At 46.6% G+C, this 15,962-nt stretch overlaps 1 protein-coding gene across 1 annotated transcript in view; it reads left to right on the top strand.

Annotated features, from left to right (window-relative positions):
• IL15RA (interleukin 15 receptor subunit alpha) overlaps positions 1–4,324 on the top strand; it is a 51,628-nt gene extending 47,304 nt beyond the window's left edge. Inside the window, exon 8 of the mRNA XM_047065241.1 lies at positions 697–4,324. Coding sequence (XP_046921197.1) covers positions 697–868 — 172 coding nt within the window. The 3' untranslated portion in view covers positions 869–4,324. The remainder of the gene's footprint in view (positions 1–696) is intronic.
• Positions 4,325–15,962: the final 11,638 nt, after the last annotated feature.

The raw sequence follows: 15,962 nt of genomic DNA, 5'->3' as shown, positions 1-15,962 counted from the left end.
GTAATATTCCATTGTATCTACATAGCATTTCTTTACCCATTCATCAGTCAACGGACACTTAGGTTGCTTCCGTATCTTGGCTATTGTAAACAGTAACTGCAGTGAGCTTAGGGTGGATATAGCTCTTCAAATTGACGTTTTGGCTTTGTTTGGATTCAAAGTGTTTACTTTGAAATGCCCTAGACTTGCCTATCCTCAAGAGGTACATGATATAATCCATGGAAGAAAACTGCTGACCCAGAAACTCAGGGCCTAAAAAAACAGTGACAGGGAAACATGTGGAATTAAGACTCTGCCTCCCCTACTCTTGGTGACTCAGGAACTGATTAATATATTTGTTTCTTTAACACGTACAAAGTGCCAAGAACTGTTTTAAAAGCTTTATAAATATCGCATCATTTTCATCAAGACGATCTTGTCTGGCTTCCCCAGGCTCCCAGGACTCTTTCCTTTTTGTTTCTGCCATTTGACTACTGCTATTTAGCAGAGGGAAAAGAGGGGGTGAGTGGCTCCAACAGCATGGTGAATATTTAGCAGATGAGGGCGTTAAAATACCAAACTAAGGTTTAAATTCCATCTGTGGATGGAAGCGATCTAGGCCTTCTCCATCTGAGTGTTCAATAGGAACCATCTGTTGACTTGGTTTGTGGACAACCCTCTCCTCTTTTCAAAACCTGTGAATTACCTGCTTTACAGGCAAACTTCGCAGATACGCACTGTTGCAATAGAGAACATGGAAGAGATACCAATGACTGGGGGAACCAACGGCAGAGACGAGGATGCAGAAAACCAAGCACACAACCTAGGAAACTCCAGGGGGAAGCTGAGGGCAGCCAAGGCTGAAGCAAGGATGCCAACTCTTCCCTAGCCGAAGAGGTCCAAGGAAAGACTCAGGTGTTGGGTGCCAGCAAAGAGCCCGTCAGGATGATAAAACAAACATGTTGGTGTCATTTTATCGACCGTGGCCAGCCGAGACACCTCCTGTATTTGTAGCCTCTCCAGTCTCAGGATGCCCTGTCTCAGGAGTAGGGCTGACTTCCTAAAGTCCTGGCACTTGAAGCTTTCCTGGGAGTGGCTGGACACCTCGGCCTTCCTTTTACTTCATTAAGACATTTATTCGGGAGAGCTCATCAGCTTGACTATTCCATCCCGCATCCCGACTTGCAGTTCACAAAGAAGAGAAATAAATACACCTGCGGCTGGAAGAGAATTACGTGGCTCCTCCTGCCTTATGAGACGGCTGCGAGGATGATGACGTCATCGTAGCTCCTAACCACCGTCTCTCCAGTTAGGTGCTCTGCATGCACTGAAAAGGAGCAAAGAGGTACTGTGCCCAGTGAGTCCTCTTGATTTAAGGATTCAGAAAGAAGGAAACTGAACTCAGTGACATTTCCCATATATACGTTTTTCTATTTATACTCCTTGTCAATTATAGCTACATATTTTATAACTGTTATTTTGAAATTGTACCTTGTATAAACAAAATGTCTATTTTCAATACAAAAAAAAAATAGTGCACTGAAAGAATCACTGAGGAGAAACATACCACAAAGAAAAAAAAGGAGAAAGCAGGGGAATACAGAGCCCCAAATGGTAGAGCTCGGCCTCTCTTTCTAAAAGTAGAAAAAAAAAATCTTGCCTAAATCTGGATCTGATCTCAGTTCTGGAAAATCTCTAATAAGACCTCCATGTGAGAAGCAACAGGTTATGGCCCAGGTGTGCCTGGCGCACACAGTCTCTTTCCCTGTGTTGTTCTCTTTCTTTCCTTTAGAACATGTATTTATAAAACCACAGGCCTAATCTCACCTCCTCCTTTTATCGATGAGAAAATTGAGGCCGATAGCAGTTGACTTGCCCAAGGTCACATAGCTCCAGTGATGCCAGCTTGGATGAAATTTAGGAAGGGCAGTGGGGTAGGAGAGGAGCAGTCCCCACTATAAATGGGCCATGAGCCGCCTCACGCATAGCCAGGGGCAGCCAGGGAGCCACCGCCAGCGTCCGGGAAGTGGGGCACAGGTTACAGCAGCAAGCATCCCCGTGCCTCCAGAAGCTCTCAAAGTATCCATTCCTTACCAACTTCCCGTCATCGCTTTAGATGGTTTCATCAAAAGGGAAGGAAGGGTAGGAATTTCAAATGGCCAGAGTTGGGATTTTAGAGCCACACCCTTTTTCACTCTCTGCGATTCTCTTTTCGAACGAGAGGAAACTCACTGCCACGCACGAGCTGAGCCATGTTCATTGCCGTCGGGCTCCATACTTGATTATCCTGAACCCGACCGTTGCGACTTTTTGCTTCTCTCTTCAGCCCTGTGTTTCTAGAGTTCACCATTAACTGGATCCATTTTGTTCTTTATAAGAAGTTTTAAGAGTTTGACCCTTGTCTTAAAAACCAATCTGACAGAAGACACAACTTACACACACACACACACAAGCTGGCAGATGTTCAGCAGAGCCAGAATTCTGAAAGGTGTCTGTGGCTGTACGAGGGGTGAGTCACATGGCCACTTCACTGTCATCTTTGGAAAATAATACGATGACCTCTGGGGGCTCATTTCTAAGCTGTAGAATCACCTGGTTCAGGTCCATCACAGAATAAGCCTGTGATCCATGAGGCACCAACCAAGTTCAAGCTGGGGAAATTGCACGACAAAAAAATAGATCTAGAAAAGTAGATCTAGACCCAGAAGCAAGCAGCGTCGGGTGGAGCTGAGGTCTGGAAGGATGGAGGCCAGGAGGGTGAGGGTGAATAAATAAGTGGGGTTTTTTTGTTTGTTTTTTAAGTGAAGAGGTAAAATGAATTCTCCTACTGGGTGGTGCAGTTCTCCTAGGGACACGTTTAAGTAACTTGTATGACGCCAAAACATACCACGGCCCCAGAATTTACCCCCTGAGCAGTGATGGACATCTTGAAATTAGGAACTGTTTTCATCTTTGAATTTTCAGGGACTGATGCAGTGCCCTGCAGGTGATTACCAAATGCTGGATAAATAAATTAAAATGCTCTTAACTGAAGTATGGCAATATTCTCTGACACAGGGTAGCCTGTTCTCAGGCACAGCTATAAAGGAGGTGATGTTGGTGACACTCAGCCTCTTGTCTTTCTGCATCCAGTCTCCCCATCCTTCCCTGTCAGTGCCAACCACGTGCCTCAGAGTTCTATCCCCATTTTACACATAAACAGAACTTGACTGATACCCCAAGGGTTCGGTTGGGAGTACACATGGGACCTGGAAGTGAGCAGGAGTGCCCAGAGAGTAGCGACAACCTACGGAAGGGCAGGTGTAAGTAAGCAGTAAGCAGTAAGCAGTACCCGGTCGGGGTCTGAGGTGCACCTCTTCCCTTGCATCAGGGGCCCTTCCTAATCCCTCCCACCTCCCCCCTACCAGTAGGCTGCACACCAGAGTTCTCCAGAATCACCACTATGCTACCTGAAAGCCTCAGATCCCTTCCACCTGGGAAGGTCCTGCCAACTGACCTGGTATCATGCTACTTCCTCCACTCACCTGTTGCTGCAAAACAAATCATGGAAGCTTTCAGCTACCGCTGTTATCTCTGGGGGCCAACTGGGCTCAGCCGGTGCTTATGTGGCATCAACTAGATGCACTCACTGGGCTGCATTCAGCGTGGCTGGGCTGGGCTGGGCTGGGCTACAAGGTCTAAGAAGGCTTTGCTGGCTCACCAGGTGCACCAGCACTCTTCCGGGCTGGCTGGGGCTTCCTCACAGCATGGTGGCCATTGGGTGATCAGACTGTTACATGGTAACTGAAAGAAGCAACTGCCAGACCCCTTAAAGGCTAGGGACTGCCACAGGTCACTTCTGTTGCATTTTATTGGCCAAAGCAAGTCACCAGGCAGCCAGGTTCAAGGGGCGGGGTGGGGGTGGGGGTTCAACAACAAAAGGAATCAATGGAAGCCATCTTTGGAGACTATCTACCACAATACCTTCCAGAGCCATCAAAGAAATGCAATTTGTCTTTCAATCTTTGGCACTCAGTAAATGCCAATAAATGTCAGATGCATGAATTAACAAACGAATCCAGGGATACCCACAAGGTACTAAGAGTCAATCTTTTTATTATTATTATTTTTTTTTTTTTAGTGGAAAAAGTATATAGGACTCAAAAGGATTTGAAAGTTCTACAACCGGTAAGCCTTTAGCCCAGATGACATCTGTCAGCTGGCTGCAAATCTGAGTCATTCACATTGTTTTCTCCTCTCTCATTTCCTGTCTTCCACAATATTTGCCATGAAGAAAATTGATTGCCCTTCATCTTTGTTACTTTGTCTTGCTTTTTCGTGATCAATAAATAAGATTTTTACTCTCTTCTTTTTAAGTCTTCTTCTAGACATTAGGAAGTAAGAGGACAGGGACCAAAAGAGCACATGTAAGGATCTCTCCATGTTTCTAACTGCCCAATCCATTTTCTTCACCAAGGAATGACCTTTACTGTTAGCTGAGACTGCCACGTCTTGGCCTCAGAATATCAAGAATGTTAGGAGAATCTTGAGTTTACTTGTTTTCCCACAAGCCTGTGGGAATTTATTTTCCCAGAATTTATGAACGTATGACACTACATGTACGTGGAAGTCTGGTTCATGCTTTTCTCCCCTTGGGGCCTATCTGTAAATCTACCCATTCTTTTGTTGTTTTTAGCTACCTAGGATATAACACTCCTTCTTCTACAATTTTGGGGGCCCACCATTGTGCTTACTGTGTGGGAGGGCCTTACTGCCCACCAACCTAGAGGCGGATATCCCCTCTCCTGTTCCCACGGGGGTGTGCAGCTCCAACCCAGGCCCACCAGACACCCTCACCTAGTCAGCACTCAGAAACTTGAATACAGAATGAATGAGCACAACAGAACTTAAAAAGCAGCACCTGGCGATGCTTCAACCCCATTGGATGGTTGTCATCCTGTTTCTTGGCTCAGCAGATTTTGGCTTTAGTCTCAATCCATTTTTGCAACCAAATCCTCCAACTCCCCATGGTTCTATGGCCCCCGACATTCGTTTTCTTTTTCCCTTAGGACAGATTCCATTGTCATTACTTGTCACTGAAAAGTTCCTAACCGATAGGGAATTCGGTGCCAGGATAGCACATTGCAAATTACAGAGGAGTAGGGAAATGAGGATATCTGCCTTCAGGAAGGTAGAAAGTAGTGGAAATCCTGCTGATATTCTGAGATGGGAACCTAGCAGCCCACGGCACGCCGAGAATGAGTTCCCCGGAAGTTACCTGACATGCCACGCCCACAGAAGGCCCAGCTCTTGGAGACCGCATGTACATTTGGGTAGTTCATGAAGGCCTGGAGGAGGCAGAAATCAAGCTGCTGCCATCCTAAAACACTATGGGTAAGGAAACCCAAGGCCGCCGATGGGTGGCCACTATCAGTGGCAGTGAATGATTTAGAAAAGAGAGTAACAAGCTCAAATCCTCAAAGTCTCAATTCAAGCCACACACTGAAACCTAGAGGCTTCTAGAACCAGGCTGAATGTCATCCTTCAGAGATCAAGGCCAAGAGGGCTGGAGACCCAACTTAAGATTCTGAATCCTCATGCTGTTGAGTAACAGTAGCTGAGTTTACAGCCCTGCCAGGTTTCTCAGCTGAAAGGCAGAGCGCTGGTTGGGTAACACTGGAATGAAGATACGGGGGAAAATTCAGAGGGTTCCGGTATCCCCACTCCCCACTTACCCCATCTGTCCTCAGAAGCAGCCCCCGGTTCTGTCCGGTAATGGTGCTCCTACTTCCTTGGCTGAGGAGTCCTCTTGCAGGAGGATGCTTATTCTCCTAGAGACCCACCCCAACTCCTGATCTGCAAGAGTGGAGACTCGGCTCCCACATAGGCCTTCCAGAACCCCGCTCCATGCTGCCTCCCTCGCTGCACTTCCCAGTGCTTCCCGGGAACTGTCCCACTGTGTCCTCGTGGGCTGGGCACATTGCTCACAGTCTCAACTCATCTGTCAGTCTTTTGCCATACTCAGTCATTTGTCCAACCTACTGTTCAAGAAGCAGCTCGATTTCTACCTTCTCCAGGAGGCCTTCATGAACTACCCAAATGTACAAGATCATCTACCTCTGAGCTCCTATGACGTTATGTGCCCTATAAATGTGGCATTTGCTTAACACTACCTTTGTATAGTAGAAGGAGCACAGGACTTAGAAAACCTGAGGCCAAGCTGTCCTCCTACCATTTGCTGGCCTCGTCACCTTGGAAGAATCCCTTACATTACACAGACTGACATTCCATCTTTGAAGTGGAGATAACACACATATTGTCCTTCTCATGTAGGTGAGGATCAAAAGAGACATTTGAAAGTGCTCTGTAAAGGGCATGTGTCTCTCCCCTCTTTCTCTAGACACTAGAGATGCTGAAATTGAAAACCTGGTACTTATCCTTGACATGCCTACAGCCTGTCCAAAAAGAAAGATCTATCAAAACAAAGCAAAACAGGTGTGCCTGGGTGGCTCAGTTAAGTGTCGGATTCTTGATTTCGGCTCAGGTCATGATCTCGAGGTTCATGGGTTCGAGCCCCACGTTCTGAGCTGTCAGCTCAGAGCCTGAAGCCTGCTTCAGATTCTGTCTCCCTCTCTCTCTGCCCCTCCCCCGCTAGCGTGTGCATTCCCTCTCCCACCAGCCCCCCTCACAAATAAATAAATAAACGTTAAAAAATAACAAAAACCTCACACCACAAGTTCAGTCGCTGTATATGCCACGTGAGTCATGAACGCAGTAATGTTACAGAAGTTCAGGGAAGGAAGAAATTACTAAAAGGGCTGGATGTTTGAGAAGCATTTTAGATGTAATGGGACTTATGATGAAGGATGGACGAGACTTAAATAAACAGAAACAAGCAGGGAGGGTCCTCAACAGGGAATGGTACGTTCAGAAAAGGAAGAGTGAGGCGGCTGGTGGACGGGCTATCTGTGGGGCTGACAGGAGCGAGTCAGGCAGATGGCAGATTCCGAGCGGGGGCTCCAGGAAGATTGCTCAGCAACTACATGTTCAACAAACTGAAACAAACGGAGCCTTTAAGAGCAAAGGGCTCGCAGGGCTTGAATGCGATCAGAACACTGGGGTCTTCCCCCACATCACTGGCTCTACCCAACAGCCCCTTTCTGGCAGACACCATCACCGCGAACGCAGGTGGTTACCTTTCCAGGGGTGTTTTTTCAATTCTCTGGGCGGAGAGCCAAAAGCATGAAGTACAAAATAAGTGTGTAATCTTCAAAATCCCCTTTGAGGAAAGGTGACCTGGAGGGCACACAAGCTGCTCTAATTACTAGTGGTCGAGGGCCGCCTGGCTGCAAGTGGCTGCTGATGTCTCAGCATGTTTCGAGAAGCCTTAGTTTCCAGAAGCACCTTGGGTGCTACTGGGGGGAGGGGAAGCTTAGAAAACATTCTAGTTAGGGGCGCCTGGGTGGCTCAGTCAGTTAAGCATCCGACTTCAGCCCAGGTCACGATCTCACGGTTCGTGAGCTCGAGCCCCGCGTCAGGCTCTGTGCTGACAGCTTGGAGCCTGGAGCCTGCTTCGGATTCTGTGTCTCCCTCTCTCTCTCTGCACCTCCCCAGCTCATGCTCGCACTCTGTCTCTGTCAAAAATAAACAAACTTAAAAAAAATTAAAAGATGGGGCGCCTGGGTGGCGCCGTCGGTTAAGCGTCCGACTTCAGCCAGGTCACGATCTCGCAGTCCGTGAGTTCGAGCCCCGCGTCAGGCTCTGGGCTGATGGCTCGGAGCCTGGAGCCTGTTTCCGATTCTGTGTCTCCCTCTCTCTCTGCCCCTCCCCCGTTCATGCTCTGTCTCTCTCTGTCCCAAAAAAATAAATAAAAACGTTGGAAAAAAAAAAAATTAAAAAAAAAAAAAATTAAAAGAAAAAAAAGAAAATGTTCTAGTTGCCACCCTGAGTCCCATCTAATTACAGCTGCTATACTCTTTAACTAGGAGTCAAATTTGGAGAATTCCATGGCTGAGAACATCTGAAAGACTTCTATGCACTTGGCTGTTAAGAAACATAGTTGTTTTTTGTTTTTGTTTGTTTTTTGTTTTTTTTTTTTTGAAGAGTGGCTGCTCCAACCGTTCCCATGGTGGTAGCGGAAATACCATGGGTTTGGATGCGGCACTTGAGTTTGAGCCCAAGCTCTCACCTACATGACGCCGAGCGCCACAGCCTGGGCCCGCCACTCCAGAATCTGTTCTGCCACCGTTCCTCCTGCTTAGTTGTGGAGACCTCGTGGAATAAGGCACATGAGGTCCTAAGTGTGTCTACCACGTAGGAGGTGTTTTGTAACTGAGATGTGTTTATATACTGTACAGCCAGGTGCTGGGCTGCCTACCCCTCTCCCCCTCTCCTTCCTCCTCAAACACATAGGTCTTTAGTCTTGTCCACACAGCCACGCACATCAGAGGAAGATGACGTCTCAAACTCTAGGAAAGCAACTGCTTATTACGTAAAGCCATCCCCCTCCTTAGTGATTGGTTTAGGAACGGGCAGGTGACCCAGTTCTGACCAGTGAGGTGTGAGATCTGCTAGGGAAGCTTTTGGGAAAGGTTTCCCCACTCCTGAGAGACACAGAAGACATAGGCTTTCTTCTGTCACTGCTGCGTCTGGACACAGTGCCCCAAACTTCTGCAAATAGCAGAGAAGTCAGCTGGGGCAAAGCGGACACAAAGAATGACAGAGGCAAAAGACCCTGGGTAAAATCATAACATTTTTTGTTCAATGCCTTTTAGAGTCTTTGTTTTGGGTTACGGCCCAAAAAGTGATACAAAATCCGGTACTGAATTCGATAATAGACAGTGGGGATATTCTAACAGACCCTAACATGGGGAACTGGCTGAGCAGAGGAGGTAGAACAGAGGGTAGGGAGAAAGGTCCCCACGACTTCAGGCTAGAAAGCTGATGTCCCTGTTAAGTAGCTGTGAAACGACAGATTAAAATGTTACTGTCTTACCACGGGTCCAGATTAGGAAAATGTACCACTGGGGAAATGATCACTTAAAAAGATCCACAACCATTGAATCACATGTTTAAAAAAGGAAAACAAAACCAAGGTGTTGATATCGTGTTGGCTCCTTCTGGGGCCATTGGTAAGGCCCGTGATAGATGAGCTTTGGGCGAGTGTGGGCCAGAAAATATGGCTTTGCCAAGAGGTCTTTTCTGCCTGGAACTCAAGTCAGACTGACATTCTAGCTGCAGCAAGAAGCCCCTGGAGGGTTTTAAGCAGGGGTTTAAAGAAGCAGGGACACAATTTAGCCTTCATTTTAAGACGCTGTGTCCTTCCACATGGAGAGTAGAAGAGATGAGCCAGGGCAAAGGCATGGAGCCACTGCTGGATGTGGCCACTGGGCCCGGAGAGACGAGAGCGCTGGCCGAAGAGATGGGATGATGGAGAGAAATGGACTCAAGATCCATTAGGGGTAAGGTCAAAAGGATCTGGGTGATGGTGCCTGTGCTGACGTGGAGAAGGCTGAGGGGAGGACCCGGTTGGCGCAGGGGAAGAAACCCAGAGCTGCATTTTGGATATGTTGGCGACATTGCTAAAACAGCAAATGGAAGAAGCAAGCGAAGGCATCTAAGGCTGAAACTCCTCTCTCTCCGTCTATTCTACCTTTTTGTCCAAACCACTAGGAACGGAAACCATATAAAATGACTGGTGGTGAGGAGCATGAGGGACGGCCCTGCTGGGCTCTCTTGGAGATTCTGTAACCATGTAGCCCAGGGAGGGAGTCCCCGTCCAAATGCCCTGAACCCCTCACAGCCCAAGGCCTAGGTCTTTCATGAAAGAGACCTCAGAAAGGGGTACGTGTGGGTCTTCATCTGTCTGGGGACAGTGTCCGGAGCCTGCGCTATCCGCTTCTATGCGTGTCCTCTACACCAGCCTCAAACTAGTTAGTGACAGCTAACTGAAATTCCTCCTTAACCATTTATACGTGCTTCCTTTACATCTCACATCCCAGCCCTCACCCCAACCATCAACCAACGCCCCTCGCCCATACCCTCCATCAGCCCCTCTGCTAGTTCCACTCAGCATGACGCGTGTTCACATTTCTTACACTTTAAAAACCAACTCCCCTCCCTGAAGCCCCATCATCCCCCATCCACTGTCTTACCTCTTCCCAGCCTCACTTGAGACTCATCTACATGGACCGTGTCCCATTTTTTCACTGCCCACCCATATTCTAAAGGTCTGCCATAAAGGCAGGATTTAAGCCAACAGGGATATAAGATACTTTACTGGCAAAGCCTCTCTATCTCCCCCTCCCAAAAGGAAATGGTTTAAAAATCTTTTAGCTGGGGGCACCTGGGTGACAACAGTCAGTTAAGCATCCGAGTCTTGATTTCAGCTCAGGTCACGATCTCACAATTCATGGGTTCGAACCCCGCGTCGAGCTCTGTGCTGATAGCATGGAGCCTGCTTGGGATTCCCTCGCTCCCTCTCTCTGCTCCTCCCCTGCTCACACTCTCTTTCTCTCAAAAACAAAACAAAACAAAAAACCTTAAAAAAAAATCTTTTAGCTGATTGGTGTGGTACACCTGTCTTTATCTCTAAGCTCTTACTGACTTCTACTTCCATTTTTCAATTTCAGGCACTGTAGCCGTCATCTTACTACGGAAGCTGAAGACTGAACACGTTCCTGCCAGTCACACGTCCACACGTTTTCCGGCCTCCATCACACACACTGACATCAGCAAGCCTATGAAAGCACAGCTATGTGCCGCTGAGTGAGTTCACAATCACTGCTTTTTCTCACCACAGCCTGTTGCTTTAATTTATTAAAGAATTCACAATTTCCTTGTTTCTCCTCTCCATTTCCTTTGTTTTCTGGGTGTTTATCACTACCTCCAGCCTGAACACTCTCCCTGCTATGTAAATATCCTCCCAAGATGTTGAGGAAGACTTGGTATGCCCTCCACGTCTTCCACATTCTTGTTTCTTAGAGGAACATCCTCCTCCTCCTTGGTTTGCTCTTGACTTCATTGTAACTCAATCCTCCGGCAGCTTCTTGGTCGGTAAAACTTTTGTGTGAAAATGCCTTTATTCTCTGGTTAGGTGTAGAATTCTAAGTCGGAAATCCTTTCCCCCCAGTTTTGAAGGTACAGCTCCACGGTGCTGTTGCTGTGGAATCTGAAGACATTTTGATTTGTAGATGACTTCTTTCCAGGAGCTTCTACGATCTTTGTCTCTCGTGTTTCTAAAATTTCACCATGATAGCCTCACTGTAGATCTATTTTAATCCATTTTGCTGAGCATTTGAATCTGGGAACTCATATATTCGGTTGTGGGTAATTTTCATGATTTTTAAAAACAATTTCCCAGCCTCTGTCTTTCTCTTCCTGAAACTTTTACAGATGCTCAACTTCTTATATTGGTTCTAACTACTTATTTCCTTTCTTTCTCAATCTTTGTTTTTGCTCTACTTTCCAAATTATTTTCTCAATCTATCCAACAATTTTTAAAAAAAAAAATTGTAACGTTTATTCATATTTTGAAAGACAGAGAGAGTGAGTGGGGGAGGGGCAGAGAGCGAGGGAGACACAGAATCCGAAGCAGGCTCCAGGCTCTGAACTGACAGCACAGAGCCCGATGAGGGGCTCGAACTAACAGACTGTGAGATCATGACCTGAGCCGAGGTCGGATGCTTAACCAACTGAGCCACTCAGGTGCCCCAATCCTTCCAACAATTCTATTGGTTTTTTTCTATTTCTTTCATACTTTTGTCTCTGAATATTCACGTGTATGTGTGTATATATATATAGATCCTGTTATTTCCCAGATATACTGTCTTCTCTTATTCTCTGAATATGTTTAAGAAATACAGATGTTTTCTTCTCCCTGCACAGACTGTTTCCTCCAAGTTGGTTGACTGTTTTGATGTCCAACCTTCATCTTGGAGATTCTTTTCAGATGCCTGGCAATCCTTGGTTTATTGCCACTGTTTAAGAGTGGAGCACTAAAAATGTGCTTGAAAATCTGAGCACTTGGGTGGGGGTTGAAGACTTAGCTCTTGGCAGTGGGTAATCTGGTTGGCCAATTTCCTTAGGAACCCGTCATGCCACTGTCAGTGTTTCCACTAAAGCTGGTTACACAGTCCAACCAAGGAACGGGCAATCTCCCACCTATAGTATGTGTGCCACCATGTTCGTATTTCTGTGTGTGTACAACATTCACGTGTTGAAATTCTAACCCCCAAGGGGATGGTATTAGGAGGTGGGTCCTTTGGGAGGTCATTAGGTCACGATGGTGGAGCCCTCATGAATGGCATCAGTGTCATAAAAGAGACCCCAGAGGGCTCCCTTAAGCCTCCCACCATGTGAGGAGGGCATGGCAAGGTGTCTGTCTCACCAGACACCAAATCTGCGGACCCCTGATCCTGGACTTTCAGCCTCCAGAGCTGTGAAGAATACACACCTGTTGTTCATAAGCCACCCAGTCTCTGGCATTCTGTTATAGCAGCCTGGGCTCACTAAGACAACAGCCTTGTTTTTACTATGGCCCTGCCCGCAGCCATGCCTAGTCTCTTATGTGACATGTTCCTCTGCAGAGATTGAACCTCTGGTCTTCTGCTAAGGCTGAGGATGAAAAGCTGCCCAGTTACACAGACTAGAACAAAAAATCTGAAGACTGAAATGGTTTTTAAATAAGCTTTCTACCAACCTTCCTGGGTTTTGTTCCACCTTTACACCCTCCTTGCAGAAGAACCCACTGCCATCAATTCCCACATCTTTTGAGAGTTCTTGGGCCAAGGACTCAGTTTACTCAGATGAGTGGAGTCAGTTACCACTCATCTGCTTTCCAACTTGCAAAATTTTGTGCCTATTATCACCTTTTTGTTTTCTTTGCCCTTGCAGGTTTATGCCATTTCTGTATGGTTTCAGAAGACATGTTTAGTCCACCAAGTTCCCTGGAGCCCCCCACCCACACCCTGCTGCCCACCAGCTTCTGGTCTCACTGCAACTGACCATGCTATGCCACCCCTGACTTCAGAGTGTCAGTCAAACAACCCTCTGCCTTCACTCGACTCAGATGCTGATGACCACTTTTGTCTAAGCTCCTTCCTCCCTTAAATTCTCTCTTCTGGCATCAGTTATCATTCTCTCCAAAAATCCTCTTCCTTTCTTTACCCCAAGCCTGGTGTTCCTCGGGCTTCTCAAACCCCTGCTCTTCTCGATATTCTGCTGGAATAAACACAAGATCCTTAAACTGCACCACCTTAACCACCACTTACACAATGACAACCCTAAAATCTCTAGCTCCAGCCCAAGGCCATCTGCTGAAGTATAGACCCATTTCCCCACCAACTTCCTGGACAATTCTACTTGAATTTCTCACAAGTACCCCAAATTCAACATGTCCAAAACTGAAGTCATCATTGTGCTCACAAACCTATTACACCTCCCATATTCTGTCATAATGGAGGGTGCTCTCATCTACCTTGCAAAAAGCCAGAAGACCGGAAGTCCCCCTGAGATTCTGTGGCTGGCGAGCCAGACGACCGGAAGTCCCCCTGAGATCTTGTGGCTGACGAGCCAGACGACCGGAAGTCCCCCTGAGATCCTGTGGCTGGCGAGCCAGACGACCGGAAGTACCCCTGAGATCCTATGGCTGACTAGCCAGACGACCGGAAGTCCCCCGAGATCCTGTGGCTGACGAGCCAGGCGACCGGAAGTCCCCCTGAGATCCTGTGGCTGGCAAGCCAAGCAACAGGATATCCCCCTGAGATCCTGTCACAGTCCATCCCCATCTAAACACTCTCAGGGTCCTATTGGTTTTACCTTAATATCTAGAATAAGAGTTCTCAAAATTCTGCATGCAACAGCATCACTTGTGGGCTTGTTAAATACCAACTGCTGAGCCTCAATGTGACAGTTTCTGATCCAGACCAAGAATGTGTAATTTCCAACAAGTTCCCAGGTGATGCTGATGCTGCTCATCTGGGGACTACACTTTGAGAACCGCTAATCTAGTCACCAGCACTCCTCACCTGTCCACTTGAGTCCCGTAGTCGAGCACAGCTCTGTGCTAAGATGGTAACATTTTAATTTAGCTGACCTTTGTAAAACATCCTCCAATCTACAACTGGAACATCCTTCCTAGAAAAACAATCTGCAGTCTTAAAATTTTGTGATTCCTCCTAATTTTTCCAAATAACACTCAGACTCCCTGGCCTGCTGTTCAAGGCCCTTGGCCATCTGGCCCTCACCCCCCCCCCCCCCCCGGCCCCCGCTAGCCAGCTACCACTGTGCACATACTCTACTCTGGCCACACAGATGCCTCTGATTTACTCAAGCATCTCCTTCAGCTTCACACCATCAGTGACCGCACTCTCAGCTACTGCTATTCTGTGATATTTTACAATACCTATCAATGAATATTTTAGAGTGTCCTAATACCAATCATCTCATCACCTTTTTAGATATCTAAGATCTGAGGGGTGCCTGGGTGGCTCAGTCAGTTAAGTGTCCAACTTCGGCTCAGGTCGTCATCCCGCAGTTTGTGGGTTCGAGCCCCACACTGGGCTCCGTGCTGACAGCTCAGAGCCTGGCCCCCGTTTCTGATTCTGTCTCCCTCTCTCTCTGCCCTCCCCTGATTGTGCTCTCCCTCTCAAAAATAAATATTAAAAAAAATTTTTTTAATAAAAAAAAGAAATCTAAAATCTGATATAGGTCTTAAGTATAATCACATGAAGGACAAACCAATGCATGGGTCTATGATACAGTGTGGTATTTTAACACTTATTTCAAATACCTTCTAAATGTAACAGCATTCATTTTTATATGGGTAACTGCATCAGATTCTCTACATACATGATAAAATCAAAGATGAAGACAAATCAGAAATGCTTTCTTTGAAATGAGCTATCAATAGATTGAAGATTCTTAAAAGAATTCACAAAGGTCTCCTCTAAGTTATCAAATAAGAGAAATCAATAAAAAATTAATTAACCAAAGTAAAATATCTGGAACTAGCTTATAACTATGTTCCTTATTTTTTCCCAGTTAATGTGGTTTAAAAAAAAAAATACAGAAAATCTTGCACAAAAAACCATTCACAACTAAATAAAATCATGAAAGCCTCTTATTTTAAAGACTCTACTTTTGGGGCACCTGGGTGGCTCTGTCAGTTAACCATCCAACTTCATCTCAGGTCATGATCTCATGGTTCATGGGTTCGAGCCCACATCAGGCTCTGTGCTGACAGCTTGGAGCCTGGAGCCTGCTTTGGATTCTGTGTCTCCCTCTCTCTGGCCCTCCCCCACTCACACGCACGCTCTCATTCCCTCTCAAAAATAAAAAAGAAACATTAAAAACAATTTTAAGAAAAATGACAATGGATATTTAACACTTTTGTATTTTTACTGGGCATGTAAAAAATGCCTATTTGAAACACACCAGATATTTAGTGTCAATTTTTAACGCTTGAAAAATTAAATACCAGTATTAATATTCCTAGCTTTTGTTACTTTTCAAAACCAGTCCCAAAATGCTAGTACTGACCTTTTGCTCTGGCAGTGCCATTACCACACACTTCCTTTTTGTCCTTCCTGCTGTTCCTTCTGCCTAGAAAATTCTTCCATTCTTTAAAAGCTGACTATCTGTCCCATTAGCTGGGCAGCCATCCAACCTCAGCTCTGGTAAGGATGCCGGGCCAGTCCCCGAGGACCTGTGCGCGGCCCTCCCTTCAAGGCCGGTCCACCCCAGACTGAGATCACACTTCGTGTCGCAGTCTCTGGGAGTCAGGGACCACACTGTGAGTCTGTACACCCACTAGCATGGCACCTGCCACACAGCAGGTGCTCGAGGAAGGTTCAGTGAGTCAATTACAGCTCCAGCAGATAAGCTGCTTTCTCTCTGGCTGGCACAACTTCATTACCAGAAAACACGTTCATGAACCTTTGCTTGCTACCCCCCCTCCCCCCATCCCTCCTCCGAAGGACAGTGAAAATTGTGACCAATCCAAA

This window comes from Lynx rufus, unplaced genomic scaffold (assembly GCF_022079265.1).
Source record: "Lynx rufus isolate CCGP_SWC_20201006 ecotype Redwood Valley unplaced genomic scaffold, mLynRuf1.p SCAF_7, whole genome shotgun sequence".
Taxonomy (NCBI): domain Eukaryota; kingdom Metazoa; phylum Chordata; class Mammalia; order Carnivora; family Felidae; genus Lynx; species Lynx rufus.
This window is presented reverse-complemented; position numbering and strand designations above follow the sequence as displayed.